This window comes from Dicentrarchus labrax, unplaced genomic scaffold, assembly GCF_905237075.1.
Source record: "Dicentrarchus labrax unplaced genomic scaffold, dlabrax2021, whole genome shotgun sequence".
In the NCBI taxonomy this organism is placed as follows: Eukaryota; Metazoa; Chordata; class Actinopteri; family Moronidae; genus Dicentrarchus; species Dicentrarchus labrax.
The window spans coordinates 6,664,140-6,688,024 of NW_026136724.1; the positions used below are offsets into that span (position 1 = coordinate 6,664,140).

The 23,885-nt window shown below is 40.0% G+C and overlaps 3 protein-coding genes across 8 annotated transcripts in view; 1 reads left to right on the forward strand and 2 right to left on the reverse strand.

Annotated features, from left to right (window-relative positions):
- Positions 1 to 769: 769 nt before the first annotated feature.
- rbm17 (RNA binding motif protein 17) lies at positions 770 to 10,998 on the reverse strand. Of its 3 annotated transcripts, XM_051392588.1 has the most exons (14): positions 10,856 to 10,974; positions 10,682 to 10,727; positions 10,344 to 10,491; positions 10,034 to 10,150; positions 9,698 to 9,864; positions 9,449 to 9,561; positions 9,157 to 9,207; positions 8,501 to 8,639; positions 8,006 to 8,157; positions 7,499 to 7,549; positions 5,279 to 5,355; positions 4,610 to 4,708; positions 4,454 to 4,526; positions 770 to 1,074 (listed from the first exon to the last, which is right to left on the reverse strand). In XM_051392588.1, the coding sequence occupies exons 3-14, from the start codon at positions 10,464 to 10,466 to the stop codon at positions 971 to 973; spliced, it is 1,266 nt and encodes a 421-aa protein (XP_051248548.1). In that variant the 5' UTR covers positions 10,467 to 10,491; positions 10,682 to 10,727; positions 10,856 to 10,974; the 3' UTR covers positions 770 to 970. The 3 variants fall into 3 exon arrangements, with proteins under 3 accessions (XP_051248548.1, XP_051248547.1, XP_051248550.1); XM_051392587.1 differs by lacking the exon at positions 10,682 to 10,727 and having other exon boundaries at positions 10,856 to 10,998; XM_051392590.1 differs by lacking the exons at positions 7,499 to 7,549; positions 10,682 to 10,727 and having other exon boundaries at positions 10,856 to 10,998.
- A 754-nt stretch (positions 10,999 to 11,752) lies between these two features.
- On the forward strand, positions 11,753 to 19,587 carry il15ra (interleukin 15 receptor subunit alpha). Of its 4 annotated transcripts, none has more exons than XM_051392541.1 (8): positions 11,754 to 11,985; positions 12,892 to 13,095; positions 14,903 to 14,950; positions 15,054 to 15,101; positions 16,539 to 16,646; positions 17,498 to 17,599; positions 17,693 to 17,774; positions 17,965 to 19,587. In XM_051392541.1, the coding sequence occupies exons 1-8, from the start codon at positions 11,907 to 11,909 to the stop codon at positions 18,044 to 18,046; spliced, it is 753 nt and encodes a 250-aa protein (XP_051248501.1). In that variant the 5' UTR covers positions 11,754 to 11,906; the 3' UTR covers positions 18,047 to 19,587. The 4 variants fall into 4 exon arrangements, with proteins under 4 accessions (XP_051248503.1, XP_051248501.1, XP_051248500.1 ...); XM_051392540.1 differs by having other exon boundaries at positions 11,755 to 11,985; positions 17,690 to 17,774; XM_051392543.1 differs by lacking the exon at positions 17,693 to 17,774 and having other exon boundaries at positions 11,753 to 11,985.
- Positions 19,588 to 20,256: 669 nt separating this feature from the next.
- Positions 20,257 to 23,885, reverse strand: part of fbxo18 (F-box DNA helicase 1) — a 17,881-nt gene continuing 14,252 nt past the window's right edge. The window contains exons 20-21 of the mRNA XM_051392539.1: positions 21,031 to 21,165; positions 20,257 to 20,744 (exon numbers count right to left, since the gene is read on the reverse strand). Of these exons, the coding sequence (XP_051248499.1) occupies positions 20,583 to 20,744; positions 21,031 to 21,165 (297 nt within the window). The 3' untranslated portion in view covers positions 20,257 to 20,582. The remainder of the gene's footprint in view (positions 20,745 to 21,030; positions 21,166 to 23,885) is intronic.

The window sequence follows — 23,885 nt, forward strand, 5'->3', positions numbered from 1 at the left end:
TCACACTTGGTCCCTACACACACACACACACACCCAACAAGGCCAAAACAAACCTGCTGCTGACCGTGACACCCAGCATGGACTCGTGCACTTTTGTGGGTCATTTTGTGTTTTTGTTGAGTCATGGACTGTCTACATTCAAAACCACATTAGGGAATTCAGTTTCGTAGCTCTTTGAATTGCAACTTGGCTGCATTTTATTTAGTCATTTTCAGCTTCTACAACTAAAGGAATGTACTTTTATCTGCACTTTATTATTTTGAGAAAAAAAAGAACCTGTTCATCCCTATTCCCCTGACCTTTGACCCCAGCAGCCCTGCAGTATGAATGAATAAAATATTTGAAATGGGCCTCACTTCTTCTCCTGATTTTATATCCAACCCGTTTCCCTGATCTGAATTAAACCTGCTCCGGTGGGATCCTTCCTGACGTATTTCGCTGGAACCTCCAGGGCCCTTTTGGTGCACTTACATAACTTCTGAATGAGGCTGGGGCTGTGTTCACCGCCCCAGTCCCCTTCCCATAATCCATCAGGGCTAAGTTAAGACTATGGGGCCCTGGAGATGTGTTAACACTACTGAGGAACCAGAGTTATGTCAGACAAAATTCAGAGGAAAACTAGGCTTCTTGGATATTAACAGCAGCACCATAACAGGTTGTCTGCAAGTTTTGAGTTCAATTTATGATTTTACAACAAAATGTTTACACCATACTGAAATATTTCACATTTTGAGGCTGAAAAACAATTGTACACAAATAAACAAAGCAGTTAACTAGACAGTTTATACCCTTTATTTTGTCTTGGCATAAAGGTATTTTTCATCACAGTTAAAAAAAATCTATCTACAAGATGGACTCATCACTACATACAGACACTTCACTGTTGTTCAGGAAATATAAAAAAGGTTTATTATGTACAAGCGGGGAGATGATGTGTGTTCATAGTGTCTGTTGGCGCCCGGGGGAGACATCAGACCTGCTCACCAAGGTCCAAAACCCGAAACTTGTCAAGATTGTAGAAGCAGGCCTTGACGACCCGCCCGCCGAAATAACGTCCGTTCAGATCCACCACGGCTGCAGGGCAGAGAGACAGTTCAGGTCAGACTGTACCCGAGTACAAAGATAAACCTTTCAACAACAGATTAGTACCGCCATATTAAATCTGTCTTCAGATACTTTGACAGGGTTTGACATTGTATAATATACTGTAGCATTTGTATTTATTTGAGCAGACGTGTCCTCAGTGTGAAAAAGGCCTTTTATTTACAAGACCCTGTGCAGGGTCTTTAACATGTATACGTTCTCTGTGGCTCTTGTAAATTCCTTTCACTGTGTGGTTGTTGAACAATGGTACAATGTTGAGCTGAAGACTTAGTCTCTTGTTCTTTTGACGTACTCTGTAGTACTAGCACGGCACACAAAAAACTAAACGAAGCAAGATTGAACAGTTCAATTGTTTTGTGCTGATGGATTTTCTTTTAACCTCAAGGGCCTCTTGTTCTAAGAAAAAATTATTTGTGTGGAACAAACTGTTGTGGCAAGCGGCTGAGTGATGCTAACAGTTTGCCCTAAGTACCAGTGATAAAAGCCCGAAAAAGAAAAACAATTTTGCTTTGGCTCTCCCACTTCTGGGAAAAAAAAGGAGAAATATGACATCAGTGTTCTTTCCCATGATTGTCGATTGTGTGTGCGACAACATACTGTAAATGCTGTCCTACGGTTCTTACACACACACACGCACACACACACACACACACGCACATGCACACAAACACCCCAAGGTAACCTTCCATTAAAAGGGACAGCTGAGACACACAGTGTTCGTTCTGTCCTGTCTGGCAGTGCTAACCTTATCAATGAAATGAGCAACCTCATATTGCTCGAGTCCAGCAATCCACTTTCCTTGTAGGACACTTAAGATCGCCTCAGTCAGCACATTTAATGCAGTACTTTTCATTCATGCGTGTGCACATCAGCTTCAGTCTGCTGACACTGGATGTACCTAACAGAGTGCGTTATGTTGCAGTGATTACACTGGCAAGATTGTTTAGCTGTAAATCTCATCTCATGCAGTGTGTGTATGGAGATGGCACAATATATTCTTCTGAGGGAAAGGTTCTGGCATTTTGAGGAATGTGTTTCTTGGAAGGGGTAAGATGAGGTGATGCATACCATTCTCATGCCTGTACGCTAAATATGAAGCTACATCCAGGAGCCAGGGGTATCCAGGCAACCAGCAGAGACTCCTGTAAGTCAATGCACCTGACCAAGAACTAGTCCAGCACACAACCTCCCGTAGATATTCCTTCGCACATTACAAATATTCGTTATACTCACACTGTGACCTTTTGCACATTCCTTGGGCAACATTCTGCACTTCTCTACACTCCACACAACTGTACAGTCTTAAAAACAAATATTGTATGTTAAAGTCTTAATGTGAGTTAAGCACATTGTAACTCATTTGTAATCTAAATCTTACCTTTTTATATTTATGCTCTTGACTTTACAGTCTTTACTTTTCACCTTGTTTATTGTTCTCTCCGTTATTTGTTATGCTCCAAATCAAAACTAATTCTTTATAAGTGAAAACCGACTTGAGATGTGCATTAGTCAGCTTTAAATGTGCTAGCAAGCAGATTTGTTTACCACTGGAGTTTCGACAGAGCCAGGCTAGCAGTTCCACCCTGTTTGAAGTCTTTATGCTAAGCTAATTGGCTTTTGGCTGTAGCTTCGCATTTAACACAGACATGAAAATGGTGCCAATCTTCTCATCCAACTCTCAGCAAGAAGGCAAACAAGCACATGTCCCCCAGTTTGTGAGCAATTTCCAATCTGCACAACAGCTTTTTGCATACAATTCCAGACATATCCAGAGCATTATGGGAAACTGCTTCTAACAAGGACAAGAGTCAAGGGTCAGATGTTACCCTGATGCCCTCTCAGTGCCCCAACCCTGTGACAGCTAACATGAACAAATGTCAACCTGAGACTTGATAAAGTGACTTCACGCAGTCACAGAGGGAAATGAGGTGAAACTGGGCTCAAACCCTCGTTGTTTGCGGCTGCACGGTGGGGTCATATCCCACCTGCTCCTGCTTGAACTCTGACCTCCCTATAGAGTTGAGGCACGCAACAAGAGACACTCTCTCCTGTGAGCAATAAAATGTTTCATCATCATCTATAGAAATAGATCATGCAGCGCAACACTTCTGACTGTGGCCCTCCGTATCGTTCTTTGAGTGTCTGTCCCGCTTTCTGAGAGCTGTGATGTAAGAGCGGTGCTGCCGGGGCCGCAGGGAGACGGCTGGGTTGCTGGGCCACGTATGATGTAACACCACAGGGAGCCGAGTCTCACCTTGTTTCTGATCTGGGCCAACACATTTAGAATGGGACACACTTTCACCCACATTATTAGAGCAGTTATGCAATGGTAGGAACAAAGTGATGCCATTATATAAAGTTGTTCGCCCACCGAAAAAACAAAGCAGCTCCTTACTTATGGAAGTACCACTGTGATTTCAAAATGACCCTGTGAGAGCAGCATCAAAATGGGAATGCTGAAGAGGACGGCTGCGGTGAAATAAGTTTCACTGACGAATAATGCAGGCTCGAGTTTGGAGCGTCAAAAGGTGCAGATTCTTTGGTGAGCTTCCAGAGCTCTTCACCTATTTTGAGGCAAAATGACCTGTAGGGCTGTAACTAACGATTATTATTATCCACACTCATTAGCAATTAATCTTTTGACCATTTTCTCAATTAATTGATAAGCTATTAGTCAGAAATTGTGAAAAATGTTGATCACTGTTGGCCAAAGCTCAAGGTGACATAGGAAATGTCTTGATTTGTCCACAACCCAAAGATGTTAAGTTTACAGAGGATTAAAGAAATGAGAAACTATTATCCCATTTGAGAAGCTGGAATCAGAGAATTTGGAATTTTTCTCTTAAAAATGGACTCAAAACAAGTAATTTATTATCAGTTGTGGTAAACCGATGAGTTTGAAAAAATATTTAAAAAAAAAAAATATATATATATATATATATATATATATTGGCCATCGGCAGGGCTATCGATAACAAATCAAAGAAAAGTTATGTGTAATTGTATTATATAGGAAATTCGGGCATATGTTCACAGCAGGATGCATGAAACTTATAGTACAGGGCTCCAAACTAACTCTTTCACCACCTTCCCCAAAGTCACAAGGGGGAGCACTGACATCCTTCCACACTGACGAGGCTGCCTGCAGATGTGTCTGAAGACATTTTTTATTTATCTGCCTCGTGATAGCAGATATAGGCTGATGCTGATTACCTCAAAATGCAACCCAATTAACTGGCCGGCTGTTTAATCACACTAATTATCAAAATGGTTGGCGATTAACTTAATAGTTGACAACAAACTTGAATAATCGACATCAAGTTTGTGCATGTGATGACTAAATACTGACCTTTGATGGCTGACTCCACCCTCTCAAACTCCAGAAATATCCTGACAGCTTCATCATCTGGCACTTCTGCTATCTGAGAAGACAAATGTGTTTTTTGTCATTGTCCTGTTTGATTAATACATTCACTTCACACACTTTGTAATCCTCTCCCCTCACCTCAAAAATGACACATTTAACCACTTTGCCGTATTTCTCGCATTCTTCTTTCGTCTCTCCCTCCAGGTCCTCGTCCACCTCTCCTGGGCCCACCATGTTCTGAGAAACAAACACAGACCTCAAATATGATTTTACAGCAAACCTCAACTTTACATACATAGTTGAGGTTGTATAAGTTTTGCCATTTTGTAATTTAAAGCAATATGTCAAAACCTGTACTCAAACCACGCTAGAAGGTCTTCCACTCTTCATTTTATGACTATTCTTTTGACTTTTCCTTTTTTTTTTTTTAAGTATTTTTTGTGCCTTTTATTGCCTTTATGATAGTGACAGCTGAAGATAGACAGGAAAGGGGGGCAGAGAGAGAGAGGGGATGACATGCAGCAAAGGGCCGCAGGTCGGATTAGAGCCCTGGGCCGCTGCAGCACGGACTCAGCCTCGGTACATGGGACGCCAGCTCTACCCACTGAGCTAACCGGGCGCCCCTTCTTTTGACTTTTTACACAAGATTACACTTGAATACAGTTAGTTAGTTGTATTGTTTGTAAGATATATGTAAAACACAACGTGGGGACACATCACTACAAACAATGTAAAGAATTATTTTTTAAGTTACTCTGTGATACTGATGCAGTCTAGATAAGAGGGTTTAAGAACACACAGACATACCCTCAGCAGGACCACTTTGGTCGGGTTTTTGAGGATCTCTGTGAGCGGGTTGGCCTCGGACTTCTTGGAAGAGTCCGCTGGTTGGACAGTAACAGAAACAAAAGGTCACGTTTTTTCCCTCCTTGAGAGAATGTTCAAAGGCTGCTGGTAAGCTGGATGGAGCAGCTGAAAGTGTGTAACAGCTTTATCGTAACATTTTATCGGATTGTTTGTTGTTTGATTCAGTACGTGTGATAAATGAAACAATTCCCAAATCTTTTGTTCCAAAGCTGTTAGAAAAAATCTTGTTCTGTGTTTGCTGATGTGATATCCACTTTCTCTGTCACGTCTTGCTGTTTTTGTCATATTTTAACAGTGCTTTTATTGTGTTATACATGCTGCTGATACTCTAAAAGGTTCACTCAAGTGCAACATCATTGTTACTGGAAAAGTGACTAAGCAGCACTGCAAATGTATACATACATAGCGTATTACACAAGACAACGTCTCAGTTGTGCTTGGTTACACTAAGAACAGTGGTCCCTGAACTGGTAATCAGCGCCACAAAGTGTTCCTCAGGGGGAACCTGGTGTCCTGGTTTCTACTCCCATTTGAGAACAAGGAGAGAATTTCAAAGAGTGACTATTCTCATCTAAACTCTTATTCTGATTAGTATACAGTACTGACAACAGGGATTCCTGCTAATCAGCTGTAAATCCCATCACACTCTGCTCATACAACTGCAGCAGTTCAGCTTAAAATAATTTATATTGCTGGCAACATTAAAGCTAGTGGAGAAAAACTTGTTAACATATGGATTCTTTAAATCATTTTGGGAAATACGCTTATTCACTTTTTGGCAGAGAGTCATGGGAAGATGGGCATGTATATTTGGTAATTATGAAGCTGCAGCTAGCAGATAGTAGCTTAGCATAAAGTATGAAAACAAGGTGAAGTAGCTAGCCTGGCTCTGTCTTATGGAAACGTAATCCACCACCCACCAAAGTTCACTAACACGTTATATCTTGCTTGCTTTATATGAACAAAAACGACAATTCACCATTTTATGGGTGTGTACCAGACTATTTTTTGGCTCTGAACAGCTGCAACCTGTGAAGGACCCAGGGAGTAGCCTGGCCAAGAACAACCTGGCAAATAACATACTGTAAAAGAGCAAATTGTCATTTTTACACTATTTGTATGGATTAAACAAACATTAGGAAACCTTAGAGGTGCTGGTAGGGTTTTTTTTGTCACCTTCAAATAGAGCCAGCCTAGCTATATCCCCGTGTCCAGCCTTTGTACTAACGTAAGCTAAACGGCTACTAGCAGTAGCTTCATATTTAATGGTAAAAAGTTATGATCATTTAACTCTCCAGCTGAAAGCGAATAAGCATTTTCCCCAAACTGCTGGACTATCCCTTCAAGCCATACTGAATATGTAAAGTGGATTTTGCTTCATTTCATCATTGTGTAGCGGTTAGAAGAGTAGGTTAAAAGAATCAAAACAAATGCAAAGTGCAAGCAAGTGCGAATTAGGAGCCAAGCTGTACAGACCAGATTCAAAGTAGACCAAAATGAATCCAAAACTACAAAATGAGCAAATACTGCAGTGTTAGTTGACACTACGTTCACACTGCAAGCTTCAGCACTCAATTCTGATTTATTGCTCAAAACTGATTTTTTTCCCCCACATTATTTTTTAAATGTGGCCCATATCACGGTCCTGAAAATACCCACATGATGAATGCTGATCGAGAGTGACGAAAAAGTCACATGAATTATGATATTACTGTTCACACTGCAGAAAATATGATCTGTATCTGATTTCAACCATACTATATGAAAGATCCAAATCAGAATTGAAAAGATTAGATTCCATGTGATTTGTGCTGTTATGAAAAAACAAATCAGCGTCATATATGAGCAAAAGAATCAGATTTGAAGTCACTTGTGCGTGTTGGCATTACTAGCACACATTAAGCAGAACACCATGCAAAACTATTCTACTCATTTCCACGTCATATCTTCATACAGAACTCTTTTGGATTTTAAGGTTTGGGAACAACTCAACTTTTAAGAGACATAAAGCATCGCTTAATTTGGTAACTGCATGACAATGGATAAACACATATGGATAAAACGCATGCAAACACACAAACACACACTTCTAGAATAAAAAGGCAAATGTTACAGCACACTCTGCATAATGGAAGAGAGAAAATGGGAGTGGAGGCCAACCTGCAGAACCTCCGCCTGATGTCTCAGCAGCGCCTGACTGGCTGGACCCTGCTGCTCAGTCACACACACAAACACACACGCACCCACACACATACATACATACAGAAAATGAAAAAGAACACATGCACACAAAGTCACAGGAAAACATCTAACTGATCTTGCAATGATACCGTGATGTGCGGAGAGCAAAAATACACATCGAAAGATAAAAACTGAAACCAAACGCTTCCGTCTAAATTAAAGCCAACGCAGGTTAGACACAGACTGAGACAAACAACACATGTAAGCTCTGGACACAACACAAGCAGAGGTTGATTCATGCAGTTCAACGGTAAAAAGGACTTGACATAAAACAAAGTAAAAAAAATGTACAATGTAAACAGAGTGTAGCATACAAAGAGCATTGATCATGAGAGAATGTTGGCAGCAAAAAAGTTTAAATATTTATATATATATATATATATATATATGTACATAAATAAATAACACACAAAAGGTAGGACATACGTTTTTCTGCAGCGTCGCCTATGATGATCTTTCCGCCTCTCTTGCTGGTCTTCTCCACGGACAGCGCCGTGCTGAGGCCCTGCTCGTGCTTCCCCAGGCCCTGACCTTCTTTGAAGCCATACTTCTGCATGATCTTATGAGCCACCGTACCTCTGTGGAAGCAGTTAGGGAGAAAAAGATGTATAATTTAAAAAGTGGAATTAATTTGAATACTAAGGCGGGTTCCCACTTTTAAGGAATTATTATCCAGGACCTTTCCAGGCCATTTTCTTGACAATACAGGACAGCACTTGCTCACAAACGGTAGGCTGAGTATTGACACATTTCATGCAGCTGATCCTACCAACTGTTGAGTTTTAAAACAAAATACACACCCAGGTTTATGTCGGTGAATGTGCTTTTTTGACAAAAATGTCAATCAATATTCAATCAAAGTGACTAATGATTATCTAATTGTAGTGTGTTTCCGTGTGTCTGCGTGTGTGTCCTGTTCACCCCATGTTGGCCAGGAAGGAGCTGGTTGGTCCAGGCGGTGAACGTGGCCGGTCTGAGTCCTCAAACATGGGCGGAGGGATGGCGGCCTTTGAGCCTCTGGCAGGGCGACCTTCATCCTCGTATGCGAACGGGGATGAGCCTAAAAACATGGAAAAACACAACCAGTATTGACATGCACCGAGGAGGAGAACAACCAGATTTGATTTTTCAGCCTAATTTATTCAGTTAAATTTCTAATGATGAACTAATGATGGTACTGAAGCAAAAAACAACAACCTGGTTACTAAAGACTGGCTTTGTTTTTCCCTCCTTGCAATTTTACACTGACATTTACAATCTTACAGACACTACAACCAATAACGGAGACGATGCTTCCCTCTGCTGTAGACACACTGCCGTCACTGCTGCTAATTTAAGAGAATACTAACATCACTAACAGAGGCTGATAGTCTGTCTCTGGTCATCAAAGTTTTATTAATTACTCAATCACTATATATACGTTTCCTTTCCCTCTTCTTTTGACTCTTGAGCTGCTCTAACGAGTGAATTTCCCCAGTGTGAGATCAATATATTTATCTGATCTGATCTTAAACCTCTCACTGTGTGCTCTGTTCTGTTCAGTTGATGTTTAACCTCTGGTGGGTCAGAAGACTTACCATCTCTGTCCACAAGTGAAGAAGGAGGGGCGATAGCTGCTCCACCCAAAGCTTGGAGAGAGACAGACAGATGATGCATCATGTTCAAGCATCAATGTATTAATGTAATCAGACATCGTGATTCTATGTTCCCACATTGTCATGTAATTCACGTAACATGTTTGATGTATTTTTGTTTCTCCCTTAAGTCCCTGAATGGTACATTATACTCTTGCAGTTGACCTACCTCTTAATCTGAGAGCAAATAAAAAGCATGTAAAATGCCTCGGGAATGGAGAATGTTTCTACTCACTTCGTTTCCTCCGCTCTTTCTCATAGTCCTCTTCCTCATCTGATTCTCCCTCTGCTGTGGGGAAGCGGGAGAAACCACTTGGAGCTCCACCATCATGCCTGTCTTTCCTCTTCCTGCAACACACCAAGTTCAAGCTTTAAACATGAGCCCCGTGCTTCTGTAAAAATCCAGTAAGGTATACTCCCTCATGTTTAATCCCTGCGGCTGTTTTTATTGGTTAGTGAGCTGAATAATCGAGCATGACAGTACTTCTCTCTCTCCTCGATCTCCTTCTGACGCTCCTGCTCCCTCTGCCGCTGTCGTTCTTCTCTGTGGCGCTTCACCACCTTCTCGTAGTCGTTGGGGAACATGGGATCGTACTCGTCTGCCAATGGGATCAGCACATCGCCAGAGGAGAAACCACTGGGCACGGCATCCTGAAACACACACACACACACACACACACACACACACACACACACACACACACACACACACGGGCAAGTCAAAAACATGACAGTGAGATAGAGAGAAAATCAAGCAGCTCGAAACATTTTAAGAGAGGGATTTAAAAAATGATGACTAGGTTCCTTGGATTAGGCAGACCTTGAGTCCAGCGGCAGCATGTGGAGGAGTGTCTGTGATCTGTCTTTCATCACTGGAGCCCCCTCTCTTTAGATCAATGACCGGCGCCAAGACAGTGGTCTGCTTCATCCGCTGGGTCTACACACATGACAGTAAAATCATTGCACATCATGTATTCATTGGGTTTATAGTGTGTCCTTGTTTATTTATATATTAATGTATTGCACACTTGCTGTGAAGTCCCTAATTTCCCACTAGCATGGTTACAGGTCACTCTATGTCACTTCCTCTCTCGGCACACCAGTATCAATGGAGTAGACTCTCTGCCTACCTTGGCCTGGGTCAGAGCCGCCTTCTTCACCTTCAGCTGGGACTGCAGCAACTTGAAGTTCTTGGACCAGCCTTCGGTCTTGGTGTCACTGGCACCCACACCGAGGTCATCATACAGTGACATTGTTGTCTGTCAGTACCTCCGTCTCCTACAGACACGAACACAAGATGTATTAGATACAATCAGAGCTGGCTTCAGGAGCGTCACTCCGTCGTGCAACACTTGTGTAGATATTGAGGTTGTAACTTAGCAGCACCCTTATTGAAACGCTGGCTCACTGTTTTGTGACTGAGTGGTTAATTCAATAAACGCAAAATGTGGAAATATCTGTCACGTACCTTTGCTATGTTTAGTTATTTACGTTAGCTTAGACCCCAGCAGAACCTGTCAATAATATAACAATTCATTTAGCTACCGTTAGCTAGTGCTAACACAGCTCCTTAACTGTCTGGTCTTATACGAATTATGTTTAAAACATACACATCTATGTAATTAGCTTGTTTTCAACCTACCGGTTTCAGAAATACCTGGGCATTAACTAATGTAAGTGCCAAACGTTATAATATAAAAAGGTTTAGCAGCACATTTGATATAGCGTTAGCTCCTCGCTGTGTGAAACGGAAGTAAAGGCAGCAACAACAACACGACAACGACATTTGGCTCCACCTAGCGGCGGGATGACCACTGAGCCCTTAGTTACACTTTAATGTACTCTAGTTACACTTTAATGTACTCTTGTTACACTTTAATGTACTCTTGTTACACTTTAATGTACTCTAGTTACACTTTAATGTACTCTTGTTACACTTTAATATACTATAGTTACACTTTAATATACTATAGTTACACTTTAATGTACTCTTGTTACACTTTAATGTACTCTAGTTACACTTTAATATACTATAGTTACACTTTAATGTACTCTTGTTACACTTTAATGTACTCTAGTTACACTTTAATGTACTCTACTTACACTTTAATGTACTCTAGTTACACTTTAATGTACTCTAATTACACTTTAATATACTCTCGTTACACTTTAATGTACTCTAGTTACACTTTAATATACTCTGGTTACACTTTAATGTACTCTAGTTACACTTTAATGTACTCTAATTACACTTTAATATACTATAGTTACACTTTAATATACTCTGGTTACACTTTAATGTACTCTAATTACACTTTAATGTACTCTAGTTACACTTTAATATACTCTGGTTACACTTTAATGTACTCTAGTTACACCATAATATATCCAAGTTACAATTTAATGTAGTCGCGTTACACTTTAAAGTACTCGTGTCCCTGTACCATAAAAACACAAATGCGTTTAAATGACGATGATGATGCCGCCGTGTAAACGTCAAAAATACCGTGCCATGGAACTACAAACATGGCGTCTACAGATCGATAATGCTCCACCCGTACCATAAGTTGTATGCCATAAAAGGCGGTGAAAGCGAAAGTTAAGTTACAGAACAGCAACAGGAGGAGTGAGGATGGCCTTGTCGGCCGTGGTTTATTCGGCGAACATGTTTTAAGTCTCCACAGAGCTCTCAGATGGATCTGGGTCCCCCTTCAGTCCCCGTCTGCGTTATGATGGTCTGTCTGCTCGGAGCTGCGCGCTTCTGCAGCGGCGGTAAGTGATATACACACAACAGTATGTTCACTACTGTTCAGGACTCTTCACTTCTTCACTGCTGTTTGCTCCAAACCCGGGCACTGCAAAATAACAATAGTAAAAACATTTACAAAAATTAACTATTCTTAAATTAGTTTTTAAATTGCTTTCACTTTCTCAAACACGAAACTCTGAGAGGATTTGCGCAGTCAGTTTCTGCAACTAAAAATGTAACAATTTAAACACATTCAAAAACACAATTCAGTGAGTACAAACTCTTAAGAAAATATAACAGCAACATTGTAATAATAAAATAGTGATATGCACGTGCATGTTTAAACTCACACATTTGAAGGAATTAAAACCAATTCTGTACTTCGGTAAACAGGAGATTGAGGAGATCCAGGCCTCTTTCATTTACATTGTATAAGCGGATATTTCATTTTCAGATTCGAGTGATGAGTTTTCAGGACAGAATACCGACCATTATTCGCTTAAAAAGATGTTTTCTTTTAACCAGCATGGTAAACATATTATGAAGTGTGTGTGTGTTTGTGGGGGGGGGCAAGTCACTGGCAGATAAATGTTTAAATTTACTCATTGAAAATCGTTATTCTGTGTCTGAAATCGACCAGCTACTTCCATATTCTACCAGCATTTCGCTGCTGGTGCTGTTGTGTTATTGATTAATTTAAGCATGTGCTACAATTTATAGTAAAAGGTAAAATATATACCTCACAAACAAGATTCAACTGAAACACACATCAGGAACTGCTCTGTAGTTCCTTGTAGGTCTTCTATTTTCTTCCTTTGCCATCTGAAACTAACTACTAAGGTCAACCATTACATTTCCTCTTGTTGTGTCTGTGTCAATCTCTGCATCCACATTTTAATTTTATTTACATGGTGTTGTTTTTATTCCAGTCAAAAGCAACTGTCAATGCCCAGAAATCCCCCAGCACAGTCTGACAGAACCTCCAGGGAGGACCTGCTTCAACATTAGCGACACTTTTCGCTACACATGTGTAACAGGTTACCTGAGGAAGGTGGGAACCTCAAATCTCATCAAATGCAAACAAACTGACCGTGGTATTGTAGAGTGGACAACGGCCAAACTGCAGTGCATACGTAAGATTTATTTGTTCTTTTTTCCTTTGCATCACTCACAAAATCCAAACTCTCTGAGGAAGGCAGTATACCTCTTCACCCAGTTAACATATTATATGTACAGAGCCTGAATCATATCTTCCCACCCAGCAACATATACCATCGGGGTTTTTCCCACCAATGGTAGACTCAGTGGGGGTTTGCCCTCTTGGATGCCCCTATGATAGATAAAACATGACTTAAACACGTTAAAAGTGGGTGCTAATTCTAACCCTGATTAAGCGGTTTCACCATAAATTCAAAGACTTGTGTGCAGCATCCTTGGAGCATGTGACATGTTTTGCTGTAATTTCTGATCGCGTTGCTTCTGTCCTCTCATCATCTGCTCTCTCTCTGTCTCGGAGTTTAGCGCAGAGGGGCTCTGACTACATGTAAATATAGGTTTGGGGTTTGATATCCCCTTGTTGAATCTGTACCCAGAATCAAATCTAAATTAGCAGCTGGTCTAATCCAACCCTCAGACTCAATAACGCCAATCCAGTTGAAGTCAGAAAGGAGAGTTGGAAGAAAAGATGGATCACCCACACTCTTGGCAGCACCAGCATGAATTAAGTCAGCACCTCCTGGGGCTTAAACGCCTCCTAAACCCTGAGAGGCAGCTCCAAATACGAACGTTAGGGAAAGCATCTGTATGTTACAAAAGATATTACACATAAACATCTATTTCCATACACACTCCTGTCAGCCTACCCCCTTGAGGAGTTCTAATGATCAACACAGAAAAGCACACTGGTGTCTTTATACTGTGCACAGCCACGCACATGTGTTTGTTTAAGTGTTTCTAATGATCCAAATCTCCTTCCTGAGTCTAGTGGATCAGTCCCTGTTCATACAGAGTATGTAACTTGGTGGAAGGGAGTGAGCACATACTGTGTGAGGATTGAAATGAGTCATTGCTCTTTTACAGCAGTTTCAAAATTACAGTGATTTGATCGTAAGGAGATGTGTATTCATGAAAACCTCTTGGGTATGAACTAGTATGCTGTCATTAACATTAAGTTCAGGAATTGAGCCTTCTGCATTTTGGTTGGCTCCATGTGGCGAGCATGGAACTTGAGTAATTCAGTATGCCTTCAAAATTAATTAGATTAACTCGCTCAAGAAATTTTATTAGTGCTACAAATGAAGGGAATAGGGTTTTTTTTGTGTCTGTGCAGTGATTTTTCTTGTCTCATGTACTACTGTCAGGATATAGTGAAAGTTTCAGTGAACAGGAACATGAACATTATACACACTCATATAGAAGTGTTTATGTTTGTTAACCCACAGAGAGAAAATCTGTGTTATCTTATGTACAAATATATGTGTATCTTAAAGGTCCAGTGTGTAATATTTAGGAGGGTCTCTCGGCAGGAATGGAATATAATATTCATAAGTATGTTTTCATTAGTGTATAATAACCTGAGAATAGGAATCATTGTGTTTCTGTTACCTTAGAATGAATTGTTTTTATCTACAGATCATGCCATGTTTCTACAGTAGCCCAAAAAGGACAAACCGAACACTAGCTCTAGATAGGGGCGTTCTCGTTGCAACCATAGTTTCTCCTTCGCACTTGGAACGGCATGGTGACGCGATCTGCAACTACATTGCTAGATGCCACTAAATCCTACACCCTGGTCCTTTAAGTACACATACATTAATACTCCATCCATTATCTATAACCACTTGTCCTTTGGAGGGTTGTCAACTGACATTAGGCGAGTATTAGGGTTATTATTCATAGTTTCAGATGATAAACAATTTCTTTCAATTTGTTGTTTTTCAGCTGACCCAAAGATAACCACAACAAAGCCACCAATTACCACAGTAACAAGTAAGTGAACCGTATGCATGAGAGGGAAATTATTGTTATCTATGAGCCAGAGAGAGGTATTCTTCACACCACATACCTGATTAATGTTGGTCTGATCTTGCAGTGGGTAACAATGGTATTCCCCATGACTCCACCATTACCACCACAGTCAGTGAGTTCTGTATTTGCATGAACTTTGAAGAAATACTAATAATAAATAAGTACCAATAATGAAACTAAAAAATCTACTGTCTAGATTAGATTCTGTCTAGATCATGTATGTTAGTACGGTTGTAGTGATGAACATTAGCAACTGATAGTAGCAGCAGTTGTGTGAGTAGTAATGTTAGGAGTTGTAGCAATAGCAGTTGTAGCATTAATGGTTGTAGGAGTTAGTTTTACTCAAGCAAAACTTATTATTGTTCTTTTTTTTTTACTTAAACGTACTACAAGGAGGTTATGGAGCGGTCTAAATTAAATATTGATCCCTCTATATGAGCTACATAAGCAAACAAGACCACCACTGACAAGATTGGCTATTTCTATATAGTAATTCTTAAAGCCTGCCAGATTTGGTTGAATTCCCCTTGAATTCAATGAGACATGGCGGTGGAAACACTACCGCTTTTGTCCACAGGGGCCGCCAGAATCAACACAAAATAAAAGTTCCTTGTTGCTGCTTTAAGTAAAAGTCACATTTTTGTGTAGAATACAACATAGCTCATTCAAATGGTCTGTAAATAAAACTTACTTTCGTACATGTTTACAATAGTTGTAGGATAACAAAATTAAATCCAACATGTCAGTAAATGACAACATGTATGATGTGTGTGATAGCACAGCTGGTGAGCCTGGTGGGGTAAATAGCAACTAAAGAGCCAAATATTTCCCCCAAGAGTTGGTGGAGACCAAAACAGAGGTAAATTAAGAGTATTGATAGTAATCTGATATGTCACTGTTGGGTTTTTAGCTAGCTTATTCTGCTGCCCCCAAGTGGCCAAAAAATCTGTTCATACTGCCTTAAAAGGTCAAAATATACAAATTCGACTTAGTCACAGTAATGAGAGTGCAAATATGAATGAGATTTTGATATTATAAATGCAAAATTTGATAAGTAGACCAGTCTGTTGGTTACTTCCTCCCTTTGTAGTAGTAGTAGTAGTAAAGGTAGTAGTATAATAGTTGTTCTGGTAGCTTTAATGGTTGTAGATTTAGCAACAGGACTTGCTCTGTAGTTGTGGTAGTAGTAGGATTAGTTCTTTTAGAAGTGGTAACAGCAGTTTTAACAGTGGTAATAATATTAAACAGACTAACACAAAACCTTGCATGCGTTTTCACCCTTTGCTATTAATTATGTGGCACATTTTATCCGAAAAATATCATGTCTGGCGTACTTACAGTACTTCTCAACTACTGTCCGTGCATGAGCAAAGACATCCATGCACCTGCATTTACCAAACCAAAGTATGAGTTTGTTTCCTTCCACAGTAGTTTTACAAATAGTAGTTGAAGAAGCAACAGTGTAGTAAAAGAGGTAGCATTTGTAGTAGTTGCAGATGCAGTCATGCTCTATGCAGTATTAGTAAAAGTACATTTCTTTTCTCATCAGCCGTCAGCACCACCGGCCTACAGATGACCCCGATTATAAGCACCTCAGCTTCAGTGACTGCAGAAACACGCAGTGCAGCACCAACCTCAACGTCAGATCACTCAGAGGGTAAATAGTTTACAGTCACACAGGCCACGCTGATTTTACAAACTGGGGGTGCTGAGGGGCCCATAGAGCACACGCACAAGAAACCTCTGCCTACCGAGCCGGCTAGAGAAGGAAAGAGTAGCAAAAATAGCAGTGAAGCAGAGAGCCAGTGAGGAGAGGGTCTGCACTGTAGCAAAGCAGGAGACCACTATCAGTCATTGTATCCAACATTATACATGTTTTAATATATCATTTCCCACTATAGTTATGTTGACGATATCAGTGTAACTGCATACAGTTTGAAATATTATAAATACAAATCTTTATTGAGGGTATGAAGGATATAGGAGCCATTTTTAATTGATAACCTTATAAAATATAACAAATACATGCGGTACGTAATTGTAAACACAGGGGTCGACCTAAAAATGAAACAACATAAAATGTTTAAGAAGGTTAAGACAATTAGAAATCCAAAATAAATTGATAATTTGTATCTTTTACTGTAATAATTATTACACCTTTTATGATTAATAAATATTGTTTAGTGTGTATGTTACTGACTTAGGCGCGAGTTTTCGTTATTGATGATTTGGGAGCTGAAACTTACGCCATCTTTAGAATTTTGACCTGAATTTTACTCGGCGTTATACACATTGGCGGTGGTCTCATCTGATCCGATTATAAAATATGGATCCTTAAAGCATAGCCAAAACAGTACAGAAACCTGGATGACATTGGGAATATCATAAGATCAATTATCCTTTATTGATGTACAACTCACACTGCATTTATCTTCCATATGCGAAACTGTTAAAGAGTAATTAGCCTACAGCAAAATCTTATTCAGTCTTTGTTTCTCTGCTGGAAAGGAGGAACTGTGAATGAGACCAAAGCAAGGGACGGAACAACACCAACCTCAACCACCACTAAGCCTTCAAACAGCACAATTAACCCTTATAAGTCCAACCAAGGTGAGCTTTGACACTGTCATTATATCCAATTGTAGCAGAGTATCCAAAGCATACAAGGAAAACACTTGTTGACTTTTTCTCTCTAATTAGCAGTACCTAGCAACCTGGCTGCGTTGATCGCCTGTGTTTCACTCGTGATCATCTGTGCTTTGATTGGAATCTTTTATTATAAATGGTAAGTTAGAAAAAAAAAAAGCATTGGTTTATTTGAGTAGAATGTTTTTGCAGCGAACAAGCAGTTTATCTGTCAAAGGTCTCAAAGTTAGTGGTTAACAGTTCTGTGCTGAAAGTGCATTTGGGGGGGAATTCCTGTTATCATTTGAATGGTTTTGATCTCATCACTGTTTTCTTTATATGTACATTAGGAGGTCCAGAAATAACATCCCACAGTACTCAGTGGAAGAACAGACACCCATGAATAATTTTCCATTAGCACCGGCATCATAGAAGCTTGTAGAGAGCAGCAGCTGTACTGGAGGGCATTGGGATCATCAATGAAGAACAGGTTGTTGCCTCCACACAACCCCTTTTGACGTTCTGTGGACATCGTGCTGGAGAACACAATGTCTGGCTTCACGTGAAATTTGCACTTTTTTTCTGAGCTTAAGACTTTTTGTAAAAGAAATGTTTGAACTGCACTTCAGGAACTTTAATATTGAAGACAATGTGACACAGCCTACTTCAACCCCTCAGGATATGTCCTTCCAACAAGAATTGCCTGTTCAGACAAAGTTCGATATAGCTTATCCTTTGCTCCTATAGAGCGCCATTATTGTCTGATTAAAAACACCAATGGGCCACACCTTTAACCAGGGTAAACATGTTCTCTCCTCACAATGAATAGGCACTGCAGTTCATTTCAGTCAGTTCCAATAGTTTTCTGTTGCTGTAAATACTCACCCCTAGTAAAATATTGTAATTTTTGCTCAAAAGAGCTTTTTCAGGGAATTATTCTGCCTTTTTAGAGATAATACAGTATTGGTAGCCTTATTTGTTAATGGTACAGTGTTGATTGTTCAATTAACAGCAGACTGTGAGGATTAAAAGGCAATAGCCTGCACTATAATTGTATCTATGTAAGTTAATTAACTGGAGAATTAGAGAGTTAAAGGGTTAAATTTCATGTTACACAATAATCATGAAAATATATTTAATGCTTTTTAAAATGGCACTTAAACATACTGAACGATTAGATTCATACAAAAAAAATGTATTTGAAAAAATTATCAGCAAGGTCTCTTTTCAAATATTATTATAATAATAAAAATAATTCGGGCTGCATGATATGGTAAGAACATCATGGGGCATTTCTGCAGAATTACAGTACCCACACATTTTATCTTGAGAATATAAACAGCCCCCAGGTTGGTAACTTCCCCACAGTCCAAGAATAAATATCAAGACAATGACCTCAACCCTGGTTGCACAGTCGTGTGGGTTTTTAGTAAGAACCACCACCGTCTGTGGTTTGAGTAATGTCTGATGTCAGTATCCAAACTAAGTAGTTTGTTCCTGCATTACTCAGATTCCGGCCATGAAGAAAATAATGGGCATTAATGCAGAAGGAAGTTCACCACCACACTGAGCCTTCATCTGCCATCCCATCTCCCCATAAGTGTCACTTTTAAAAAAATAAGATCTCTTCCTCTTCCCGTAATGTAAAATGCATGCCCCGATAGCAACTAGCTGTACACAGTATATATATATCCTATTTGTCAACTGCAAAGCTTTTCCATGTTGTGCAGCAATAGCATCCATTAGTAATCAGTGTATGATTGTATTATTGAAATGTGTATCTTTTTCTGAGAGCCCTGATATTTATGAACAACTGGATGTTTAATAGTATTATTTAAAAAATGCCACTGCTTTTCAATAATGTTGTTTTGTATGTCTACTTTGTTTTATAATGACCAGTAGGGGAAAAAAAAACCTCAAAAGAATGCTGAATTTTCCAATGAAAGCGAACAGTAAAGATGTGAATCACCTTATTTTCCTGGATTTCTTCTTGCTCTGCCCTGTTGATTCGTACGATGATGATCAGAACTGAGTTCACACATTAGAGTCACCTCATTTTGTTAATCTTCCCTGGAATGAGGGGGTTGGCTTCCCCAGTTTCAAAAGTATGTTACAAAAAAAACACTTGCTCAGCAACAAGTTCAAACAGAAGAGTTCCTGTTGTGTTCTCCTGACACTTTTCAGCAAAATGAATCTCAGAGCTGGTCACATAGTCCAGTGTAGATTCTAGTCATTATCATTAGAATAATAAGGTTCAGTTGTATCAGAGGGGTTGGTTGTCAGCCTCAAACATATATCTTCCTAATTGCCCTTGAACACTGTTAATCCTAAGTAGGTTTAATAATAATAATAATAATAATTCCTTCACATTTTGTCAAATGTACTGAAAAGCCTCTGTGGTGTTTCATAAGAATGTTTGACTGTCTCGCCAAGAGGCCAGTTAGAAGCAGCTGCTTGGCGGGAACACAGTTCAACAAGTTCCAGTGCAGTAGTTAGAGCAGTCATTGGCCTTGGTTACTTTAAAAAAAGCTCCTAATACACAGCTTTCAACTGCCAAAAAGTCCAAAAAGATTTGATTAGAAGAAAGACTTCACAAAATGTGGTTTTGTTGTTTCTTTTAACGTAAAAGTAGGAAAGTTGGCCAGAAGTTGTCCATTTTTTTTAATACGCACACACTTTTTTTTTGTCACACAATCACACTGTGGGTGCTGTAGGCTGTTAATTACCTTCATAAAGACTATCTCAATAGTTACAGTATCCAATTCCCTTTATCTGACAGAGAAAAATACAAAAACTCAAATTAAAACAGCTTGTAAAGTTTTCAGTCTGTGTGAGTGTCTGTAGGTGGAGGCCTGACAGTATTCCTCGCCCCGGTCAGCATTTTAAAAAGGGGACCTGAAAGTCCTTTTTCCCCCCTCAATGCACAAAAGAAGACCGTTTTATTTTAGGTCCTTGAAGTCAAGTGGCTTTAGATAATCCCCATGAACATCACGTGGTGGTCCACCGGGCGGAGTCTGCGTGGGATTGCAGCCATTGAGAGCACGTCGTCGGTCATGAGGAAGGCAGTTGGCCCGATGCGTGTCCACACACACCTCTCGCACAACGGGCCGCCAGCAGACACACCGTCAGTCTGGACAAAGGACAAAAGAGTGAGACTTAAAAACCACAGCAAGCGATGTCTCTGAATTGTTTTCAAGTTTCTGATTGACTTTTGACTAGAGACTTTTCAATACAACTTTCACAAAACGCTAACTGGCTAATAAAGGCTAACAGTAAATTCTAGGCTTTAAGCATAAATACAACATCTCAATGCCAAAACCTGTGCTGATCTATGTAAAACAAAAAGAGAAAATGGTATTTGGAAGCATTAGAAAATTGGTTTGTTATAACTTAGCAGGAGTTTGTTAGGTTCTTACGCATGTCATCTGTTGTTTGCGCATGATGAAGGCCGCTCCGGGTGTTAGGCAGTTGGGACAGTCTGTGACGCAGCACGGGATAGGCTCGCCCGCCTTCAGCGATGAGCCTGGCATCTCTGACTTCAGGAAGTACTCCTGGAAACGGCAGGAAGTTGAGGATGTGGTGGAGAGAGGCAAAGAGTTTACTGTACAATTTATTTTAGGCTCATGTTCCCAATAGTTTGTTAGCCATACATGCCTTTATTGTACCACATCCTCCTTTTTCAATTGAGGATGTAATTAGTATCACGCTTTTTTCTGAATTTTAAAACTATGGAAACGCCCATCAGACACAATGTTAAACCCCTGGGTCAGATGTGGAGAAAGAACTGCTGCACTGCTTTACATCTCAGCACTGCCAGATACAAGTCAAGACACGAGGGTTGACAAGAAAAACATGTAGTAAACTATGCAGTTCATTTTTTTTTTTTTTTTAACTTTGTGGATGTTTTAGGAGTAAGGAAAGACACTCGCACATTTCTTAGATCTCAAGGGGACACATAATGGGTTTTAGCACACTGAATGTAAACAGAAGACAGTTTTAGGAATAGTTAGTTTAAAAAGGTAACTGATTTTTTTTGGAAACAAGCCACAGCATATTATTTGAAGCCAGTTTTAGTGTCACACCCATTTCATTTCCTTATCATGTAAGACCACTTCACATATTTGGGAGACAGGTATTTACATAAATGTGCCATCGGCTCTGTTCAAACTCAAGCCCATAACAATGCAATGATGCTGCAAATATTCTGTGATCCCACTGTATAAATTTCATGTTGTAAATATTTTTTTAAAGCAGTCTCAGTTTCCAGGGTTGTGTTTTATGGGACAGCTGGAGGATCTTTGGAAATGTGCTTAAGACCACACTAGCGGGGGCAGAAAAATGTGTGCGTTTCCTCTACACAGACTCTTCTCCCCCAGGCCACCGCACACAGATGCTGAAAATTTTGCTCAAGCAGAGCTATGATCCTTGTTTACAACTAAGAGCAATTATTCTCTCCGTCCTTATCCCCCTCAATTAACAGTAATGTTCCTCATTATGTTTTATTCTGTTTCGTTCAGTGCAAATCTGTAGTAGTTGGTTCACAATTAGACACAAACCAGTCTCTGAATGTTTCGCTCAATAGAGACTGAGGACGTTCTCTTTCTCATTAGGTCACCACCAACCCATCACTCGATGTTCGAAGCATGTGGTCCAGAGGGTAATGTGGAAAGGAAAGTGAATTTTTGTCCTAATGTGCATCTTTAATGGCCAGTTAGTGAAACACACAAGTGCATGCACTAATGTGTGGCTCCAGCCGCGGTGGGTGGTTTATATTCTCCGCACAGCACAGACTCCAACAATAGCAATTTATTCATGCAACTTGTATGAAAGCAAGGAAAACAAGAAAAGAGAAATCAAAACAGTGAAGTGTACACACATTCCGCTTCAGTTTGGTTCTTGTTGTCTTTGTTGTTTGGCTTTTAGTGTGGCTTGATCCAGCACATCTGCTCACTGGTTATGTGAAAATGTACAAAACTATCTGGGTCTATCTTATCACCAATGAGAGCATGGAGCATCATGGCAACTGGAGGCGAACATGGTAATGAGGTTGGCAACAACAGGGCTCCAGACTAACTTTTTGCATTGGTTGCACTGGTGCGCCTAACTTTTTTTTTTTTAGGTGCACCCAAATTTTTCACCTTTTTATCGCTCTCCATAACTTTCATATAATGTGAATGATTTTTAAACAAGAATAAGGTGTAGAGAAATGCTTGTCTTCATTTAAAGCACAATTATATATAAAAAGAAAAATAAAGTGTTTAAAGTGCTTCACTGAGCTGAAATTGAAACTAAATTTCAAACTAAAACACTAAGCAAAATAAAACATTTCCAAATAAAAGTTCGATACGAAACATTGTTGACCCGCTCACGAATGCACTATTTCCGTCCATATTCTGACCACACTCCTGACAGTACACGCAGTGCATTGCGTTACGTCCTTTGTTGTACCACAGCCAGGGAAATTGTTTCAGCCAGTCCTGTCTGAAGGAATATATTTTGTCCTTTTTTAATTTGGGTCTCGGAGCCGGGCTGTATCCCAGACTCGGATGTCTCCTCCTCTGGTTCCGAGTCTGATGCTGTCGCCGAAGGACCGGGGCTCGGCAATTTTGAAACACACACAATTTAGCGCGGTGAACAGGACCACAGCCAATCAGAGGCAAACACCCGCCCGAGCTCTGTCTCTTATTGGTTTAGAACATGATATGATCCTACCATGAGTGTGTGAGTTGGGTCACAGGAGAACACAGAGGGATTATTAGTCGCACTCTTCAGCCCTGAACAAGTTCACTTACTCTTACCTAGGCTTTGCACAAAGACTAAGTTATGTTTGACTTACTGCTTCTGCTGTGTCCGTGTGATACAATTTGGGCCACAGCGAACACGACTTGACACCAAATGAAATTAGCAAGCAAAACCAGTTCAGTAAAAGAGAAAGAAAGTATGGCAATCTGGATTTACACCGAGAATTAAGCAATCACTAAAACACTACATGTAAGTGCAGGAAGTAAAACTATCAATACCTGTGTTAATCAAATTTGATCTACATCATGTTCTTTAGAAAGGTAAACAACATCATACTACTCTTTCACTCAACCACATCCTGACAACTACATGGAAAGGCAGCCAAAAGAAACCCAGTAACGGAGGCGGTAAATGAAAAACCACTAAGATAATAATATCTTGTACTAGCTTATGTGCAGATGTTTGCAAAGCATTTCATTCCAACAGTATCAGCTCAGCAGTGGCTCTGAATATGTCAACAGATCTTGTT

What these genes read in the sequence shown, in the direction of transcription:
- rbm17 (XM_051392587.1), bottom strand. Translation starts at nt 10,466, where the DNA reads ATGTCACTGTATGATGACCTCGGTGTGGGTGCCAGTGACACCAAGACC. An exon ending in GAGATCGAGGAGAGAGAGAA is followed by an intron (nt 9,562 to 9,697) that starts GTACTGTCATGC and finishes GGTGTGTTGCAG; the next exon opens with GAAGAGGAAAGACAGGCATG. An exon ending in TTAAATGTGTCATTTTTGAG is followed by an intron (nt 4,527 to 4,609) that starts GTGAGGGGAGAG and finishes TTGTCTTCTCAG; the next exon opens with ATAGCAGAAGTGCCAGATGA.
- il15ra (XM_051392540.1), top strand. Translation starts at nt 11,907, where the DNA reads ATGGATCTGGGTCCCCCTTCAGTCCCCGTCTGCGTTATGATGGTCTGT. An exon ending in ACCAATTACCACAGTAACAA is followed by an intron (nt 14,951 to 15,053) that starts GTAAGTGAACCG and finishes CTGATCTTGCAG; the next exon opens with TGGGTAACAATGGTATTCCC. An exon ending in CCCTTATAAGTCCAACCAAG is followed by an intron (nt 17,600 to 17,689) that starts GTGAGCTTTGAC and finishes CTCTCTAATTAG; the next exon opens with CAGTACCTAGCAACCTGGCT.